Consider the following 7249-nt stretch of genomic DNA (forward strand, 5'->3'; position numbering starts at 1 on the left):
GGGGGGGGGTCGGGCTAAGCTAGGGGACAGATGATACAGGTGCCCAGACAAGAGAAAGGTTTGGGAAAGACCCGGCGGAGCCCCCTCCCCTGCCTGGTGCCCCCAGGGTGCAGGAGGCGCTTGTAGCCCCCACCCAGCCTGCGGGGAGGCCCCGACCGTGGAGGTGGGAGCGGGGGGGGGGGCGGATGCGTCCCAGCCGCGGCTGGGGCCGCRATCTGGGTGTCTCACCTGCGTCTCTTCTCTCGCCCAGGTCAGCGGGAGCCGCCACGATGAGGCTTTACAGCCTAAGTGTCCTTTACAAAGGCGACCCCAAAGTGCRTCTACTGAAAGCCGCCTACGACGTCTCCACTTTCAACTTCTTCCAGAGATCCAGGTGGGTCCCCGGAGCGCCGGGTCCTCGCGGGGACGATGTGGGGGCTGCCACAGCTGCCRCGTGGCTCGAGCAAATACCTCGGGGAGGGGGAGCAGGAGCTTTTCGGGGTTCCCTTCCCCGTTCTGCTGCCGTTCCTGCATCACCAGGGACGAGTTGGCGACAGTAATACACTTCTTAGGATAAATGTACCCAAAATAGAGACTTTCCCCCCGGGCACTCAGGGCTCTTTATATTCCCGTGACCCTGGATGGACAGTTGTGCAATTTAGCCTTACAAAACCTGCTTCGAGTGATCTTTGAGTCTAACGGAGCAAACGAGGTTGCGCTCTGTTCCTAAAAGATACGCGAGAACCCGAACGAGATGCGGCGTTTGGCGCGGTAATTTTTTTCCATTGCGTCAGAACGACGAAACGTGGGCGCTGGGAAACGCCCTGCGTGCTAGTGTGAGTTATTGTCCCGAAAGCGCCTAAACCTGCTAGTCGCCGAGGCTTCTTGGGTGTGAGAGGCAAACGGGAGGTGGCTTGTGTTTGTGTCAGACTAATAAGGCTTGTGCGACAGCTTTGGGAACCGGTGTCGTCTTATTTTGATATTTTGTCTAATAATAAGCTTTTTCCCAGCCTGCCAATCCCCGCTCGGGGTATTTGARCGGGGTTCTGACAGCTCAGGACGAGCCTGTTGAGCACTAAACGCTAATCCTGGCTTCCCGTCATCCCACTGAGTGACGGTGCTCTGCGAAATCCGTGCGCRCAAAGAGATCGTGGAGCTCTTTGAGCGCTTGTCCCGGCATTTGCAGAGGTCTCGCCCTTCGGAGGCGCAGAGGAACTTCCCAAAGTGGCTAGAGAGCTGGAAAAGAAAGCAGATGCCTGTTGCAAAACAACTTGTTTCCCAGTCCCCTTGGTTCCAGATGATAAAGGCTTTAGGAAATATTCACCCACAGGACTCCAATTTTCCGTGCCCGCTCCCTGCCAAGATTTTTTTGAAGTCTCGAGCACATTTGTTTCTGCAATTCCGGCGATAAAGGGAAAATACTTTAGTTAGATTGTCTCAAAAATACTCTCTTAGCCAAATTTGCGAGAGGAATAAACGAGCTGTGACGGTTCGGCCAACGCACGCGCTCGAAGATGGGTCGCGCGCGGTGACGTAATCCCTTCTAAACCCAAATCGCTTCKTGGGCCCAGTTCTTGTTTTTCCCAAAGCCCGAGAAAGTTCACCGCGTGGTTTTGCTGTCTGCTGTGGCCAAGGGAGCTGGTTTCCGCAGCAGCCGGTTTCTCCTCGCTCACTGCAGAAAGGAAGAAAAAAATTAAGGATCCTGTAATGTGCGTTAAGATGCTGCTGCCTTGGGAAACAGCCCGGGAGCCTGCACGTAGCCGGGTGGGCAGAGCGCTCTGTTCACCCCCTTTGGTACCTGGGCCGCCTTAAATGCGGTTATTTATTCTTTAAAGTCTTGTAGTCGACAGCGCCGTCTGTGTTGAAGTCAGCTGGGAAACGGGGGGGTGAGAGGTGCTAATATTCCCGTGGGGCAGCACGTTCCGATTGAAACGCACGTGCGCGAGTAGCCCGGCTGACTCCGGAGGCGCTGCTTGCGTGTCTGCGAGAGCGCAGCCTAAATACGATATTTAAGGGACRACTGAGTTAAATTTGGGCTGAAACGCTGTGCGTACGCCCTGGTGCTGCCTTTCGGTCCTGTAAAACCTCCGGAGCGTTGGGTTTGGGTTCTGAATTCACGAGAAACGTGGCCGTTTCTTGCGAGATGGGAAAGAAAAGAGGGGCGGGCGTCGGAGGCGTGGGGATCCGGCGCGGCTGAGGGGGGAGCTAATCGCGCCTGGTTTCGGATGCTGATGTGTCTGGCGTATAATTTGGGATAGGCACCGGGAAGCCTGAAGGAATGAAGTCTTAGCTGGCCGATTCTTTGGGGAATAATGYGAAATACTGGAATTGCAAATGCAGCGGCTGGCAGCCGCCTGCAAATCCCCGTTCCAGAAGGAATGTTCGTGTCCCCTGTTGCTACCGAAGTTGGACGTTCAGAAATCCTCGGGCCGAGCTTTCTCCGCCGAGCTTGGAAACCCAGCGTTGCGTTCCGAGAGCCTCTCGGTGGAGCTGACRCCTGATCGTGCGTTATCTATCTAGGCTGGGAGCAATGCAAGAAAAATCCCGAGTATTACATAAATTTTAACGAGCAAATCTCCCTTCCGGACTTTCTGCCGGAGAGGGAAAGCAGCTAGAAAAATCTCAGCCTTTGCTGCGACAAGGCGTCCATCTGAAGTTGTGTTTTGCCTCCATCTCGTCACGTGAAGCCGGGAGAGCGGGAACTGTTTGCGCGAAGTGTCTTTAAGCAAACCATGTAATCTGAACGAGATTAGCTCCYGTGAAAGTGCCCTCTCTTGTGATTTTTCCAGCCGAAGTGGGGGATTTTAGCCTAGCTTTCATCGATTCCAGGGCACCCGGGACAGAGCGTTGGGGAAACAGATTTGTTTCGCACTTGCTCGTGTTTTTTGCGATGAGATTTGTTATTGTGGGGTGAGGAAAAGCGTTTACGTGAGAAATCTGCTAAGTCCGGGCTCAAAAATGTGAACGGGCCGTTTCCGAGCTTGCTCTACCTGACTTAAGTTCCTTGCCTGGATAAACTTGGAACGAAGCCGGCGTTTCTCTCCCTGCCTCGGCGCGGACGCGGCGCGTTTGCAGGTTAAACGGCCGAGGAAGAACCGTGGCGAAGTCACGTCCCCGCTGCCCCCAGCCGGCCCCGTCCGCAGGGCGATGTCCGTCCTTCCGGGCTGCCGAGGGAGAGCGACCGTCCTGCCTCCTACTGGGGTGCTGCCCCTCAAAACCCATGTGGGGGGAGGCAGGAGGCCACCGCGATGGTCGCTCAGAGCGGCGCTGGGTTCAGCGGCGCTGCGGCTGGTCTGACGGGGGGCCGGTTGCCGCGCTTGCCGCTGAATCCCGGGGGGACGCGGGGGTCCCCTCGGCTGCGTCTCCCGCAGCGGGGAAGGAGACCCGAGGGTGACCGACTTTGCGTTTGCAGCATCCAAGAGTTCATGACCTTCACGAGCCAGCTGATCGTGGAGCGCTCGGAGCTGGGCAGCAGAGCTTCCGTCAAGGAGCAAGGTAAGCGGACATCCCGCGCAAAGCCGAAGGACACGGAGCCCGTGGTCCCGAGCCGGCTGGCGTGTGGGAGGCACCTGGCTCGAACCCAGCCGGAGCGTCGGCCGAGTCGCGGGGCGCTTGGTTCCTTCTCGGCCACCGCGCGGAAAATTAAGTAAGCGTGAAAATTAAGAAGGCTGATTTTTTCGGGCTGATCTTAATCCTCCCTCCAGCCTTTCTGCTAGCCTAACGAAATCCCGTGAAATCCTGCTGCAAAATCCTTCCGGTGCGGTTCGCTGCGTGTGGAAGAGCGGTTGGGGCTGCGCAGGAGGAAGAGGAGGAGGAGGAAGAGGGCGCTCGGGGAGGCTCTGGACCTTCCCGCTGCCTCTCTGACACAAACTCTCTGCCCAGAGTACCTCTGCCACGTGTACGTCCGGAACGACGGGCTAGCCGGAGTGGTGATCGCCGATAACGAGTATCCGCAACGAGTTTGCTTCACCTTGCTGGACAAGGTGAGCGTGTGGAGCTCGGGAGGGGACGCTCGGGGCTGCATGCGGATTTTTGGGGAGGGTTTCCTCCAGATCTCGCTTCCTCTGGGACGGGGAAACCTGCTCGTTTGCTGGGGGACATCAGAGCTGAGCAGGATCTGGCCAGCCTGAAGACTTCTCCTAGGCCGGGCAACACGGTGGTCCGGCTTTGCTTGGGCCAGCTGGAGTGGAGCCACCTGCCGTTAGCCCAGGCCTCGCAAACACCCCGTCCTTGCCGTCTGGCTTGGGTTTTACGCAGGAAAACTGGGCGCGTCTGCGCTCCCAGCGTTTCGGGAGACTGATTATTATGGGTCTGGCCACCTCGGAAAGATCTAGGGCTTTGGGTGCAGCCTGTATCCTGCAGCATCTGGAATATTCGCCTCTAGCTGGCGCGAGCGCCGAAGCATCAGTTGCTCCTTTGACGGGAAAGTTGGGTACTGGCCTTTCCTTCGGCTCGTCGAGGAGAAAATCCTTTCCGACTGCCGTGGTTTCCAGGGCGGGTAACCGCCCGCTTCCTTGCGTTGCAGGTGCTGGATGAGTTCTCCAGGCAGGTCAGCAAAATAGACTGGCCTTCGGGATCCCCGGCGACGATTAACTACACAGCTTTGGATGGTTACCTCAGTAAATACCAGGTACAGCACCCACCGGGTGCTCCGCGGGGCGCGAGGAGGAGGCTGCCGGCCCGGCAGAGCCGGAAGAACCGGATACCCGGCGGGCCGCTTGCCGCCGAGACGGCTCTGCGGTCGCTCCGCGCTGATGCTGAGCCGTGTCGTTTCTCTCCGAGAACCCCCGCGAGGCGGATCCCATGACCAGGGTGCAGGCGGAGCTGGACGAGACCAAAATCATCCTGGTGAGGACGGCGCGCGGGGCGGACGGGGTGGGGGGTTCCTGGGCCCACGGCCACCCGCTGCGAAGGTCCCACTGTCCCATGTGCTGGAGGCCGTGGTCATGCTTGGGGTGCTTGAGTGTAGGGTGGCTCTGCCGGGCGCTCGGGCTCTTCCCGCTGGGGGAACTGCAGCGAGGTCAGAGCACGGACTGAAGTCCAGACTTTCTGCAGCCTCCAGAGGTTGAGATGTTTCGTCTTTTGTCCCGTCCCTGCAGAACAGCTTCTTTCCCCTTCTCTTCTCCGCCTCCGTCCCCTCTCTGGGTTTCCCTTGTTCCTCCCGCGCGGTCTCTGTGCGGTGGAAATGTTCCTCCTTGGCGGTTTCCGCTCTTGCTGCCTGCGGAAAGACCCTCTAACTGCCTCTCYCTCCCACCAGGCTCTGTGTCAAACCCCCAAACCCTCCCGAGCTGTTGTGCCCTTTGTTTTCCGCTCCGGGTTCTCCATTTCCCAGTTAGGAAAAGCGGGGTTTTTTCTCACCTCATATTAGTCAGCCTGGAGTGCCGACCTCCCTCTCTGCTTCCCTATTTTTCCGTCGGATCTGAGCCCTTTCCCTGCGCACCCTAATATCCTCGCGTGCCCAATGCTTTAAATGAGCTGCGAGAGCCACCACCTTCTCCAGGGGCCCCTCTTCTCCTTCGGCTCGTTGCGCTGGTCCTGGCTTTCCGCATCGGAGCTGGGACGTCTAGGGGGGGGGAGACGAGGCCGGTGTCCTCCTGTGCCCGCGGGGACGCGGTGGCCTGTCCCCCTTTTCGCTCGCGCCCCGGGGGAGGGAGCGGCAGGCGCCAAGGCCGCGACGCGGTGCCGCTTTCTTTGGGCAGCACAACACCATGGAGTCGCTCTTGGAGCGAGGGGAGAAGCTGGACGACTTGGTATCCAAATCGGAGGTGCTCGGGGCGCAGTCGAAAGCCTTCTACAAAACTGTGAGTGCCGCTTTGCCCCCGCGGTTGGGCCTCGCCCAGGACACCCGGGGAGGGTCACCCCGATCCCTGAAAAGCCGGGGAAGGGCGGAAGAATCCCCAAGGGCGATGGATGTGGGTGCCCGGGGTGGAGCCACCCAACGAGCACTGTCTGCTTCTCAAGTTCGGTGAGGAGCTGTTGGCGCCAGGTGCTTTGGGGCTCCAAGGCCTGGAGCTCCGTTGCCCAAATGCCGGCTGTGGAGCTCCTTGGCCTTTTGCTCCAGCCGTTCCTGCCCTGGGGCAGACGGAGGGGGGCCCCGATCTCAGTTGCAGGCTCTGGTGGCTCCTGGCATGGGAGGGAAGGGGATGGTTGAGGTGCATCAGCGCCGTTGGGCTTCAGAGCTGTGCCACGAGCAGGTATTGGGTGGACCTGGCGTATCTGGCTTCTTCAGGAGCCATGGGGCCTGGAAACGGGCCGGATTTCTCTGCCGGGAAGACCGGCTGTGCCGGACAGGGTTGTGGGCCCCCTCGGCGAGCTGTGCCGGCAGGTCACTGTGGGGTTTTGTTCTCTCTTCTCAGGCCCGAAAGCAGAACTCGTGCTGTAAAATCATGTGACCCGGACGCTTGGGTCTCCTGCTCCGGACCATCAGGCCTTCGCTCCCGTTCCCATCTCGACTGCACCCAGGACAGAAAGCAAAAGACCGAGGGGGGGTTCCCAGGCCTGGGCTGCGCCGCGGGGGCTAAGGCCCGGCCTTCCCTGGCTCCGCGGCCTTCGACGCTTCGTCGGTGCGAGAGGCTGCCGAGGGCCGGTGCCGCCGCGCGTTTGGGGGTGCGCTGGAGCCCCCCCCCCCCCGTGCCCTCGTTCTCCTCGACTTGGACCGCGTCGAGCCCGTCGGCGGGCCCCCCCCCCCGCTGCCTTTACACTCCTAACACTAACCGGCGCCTCGGTGTTGCGGCGCTGCCAATTTGGGGACGCGGGGGGGGTCTCTTACGTGTTTGTGTCCTAAGGGTGAGCCTGGGGGGTGGGAGATGGGTGGGAAGGGAAGGAGAGGCACCTTCTGGCTGCTCCGGGAATACTTACGGCTGGGGCAGCTTTTCCCCATGCTGAACTGGAAGCTGTGGCCAAACTCCCTCCCTGGCCACGGCCCCCCCGGGAAAGGGGCAAGCGCGGAGCCAAAGTGGCTACTGGGGAGGGGGGGTCCCTTCCCTTGCTGCGGTGCCGGGTTTTAGGAAAGGGCTGAGCTGGGACAGGGGAGGTGGGGGAAAAGGCCTGGGCTCTCCTTGCCGCTCCGTTCCCCGGGAGAGCGGTTCTTCGCCCCTCGCTGCCCCTTCCTCCTCCTCCTCCTCCCTGCGCTACRGAAGGGCCAGGTTTCCGCTCGGGATTGTATCGTGATCAATGTTGCCTATCATTTCCATGCCGGCCCGGCACGGATAAAGTTGTCTTTGGCGTTTGGAGCCCGGCTCGTGCTCGCTTTGCGCCTTCCCAAACTCCG

General features: G+C 60.1%; 1 protein-coding gene across 1 annotated transcript in view; it reads left to right on the forward strand.

Moving 5' to 3' along the window:
* YKT6 (YKT6 v-SNARE homolog) overlaps positions 1-7211 on the forward strand; it is a 7798-nt gene extending 587 nt beyond the window's left edge. Inside the window, exons 2-8 of the mRNA XM_026076445.1 lie at positions 251-373; positions 3392-3474; positions 3862-3962; positions 4505-4609; positions 4762-4827; positions 5679-5780; positions 6336-7211. Of these exons, the coding sequence (XP_025932230.1) occupies positions 270-373; positions 3392-3474; positions 3862-3962; positions 4505-4609; positions 4762-4827; positions 5679-5780; positions 6336-6371 (597 nt within the window). The 5' untranslated portion in view covers positions 251-269 and the 3' untranslated portion in view covers positions 6372-7211. The remainder of the gene's footprint in view (positions 1-250; positions 374-3391; positions 3475-3861; positions 3963-4504; positions 4610-4761; positions 4828-5678; positions 5781-6335) is intronic.
* The last annotated feature ends 38 nt before the right edge of the window (positions 7212-7249 follow it).

The sequence above is a fragment of the Apteryx rowi genome, unplaced genomic scaffold, assembly GCF_003343035.1.
Source record: "Apteryx rowi isolate R43461 unplaced genomic scaffold, aptRow1 scaffold_1103, whole genome shotgun sequence".
Taxonomy (NCBI): domain Eukaryota; kingdom Metazoa; phylum Chordata; class Aves; order Apterygiformes; family Apterygidae; genus Apteryx; species Apteryx rowi.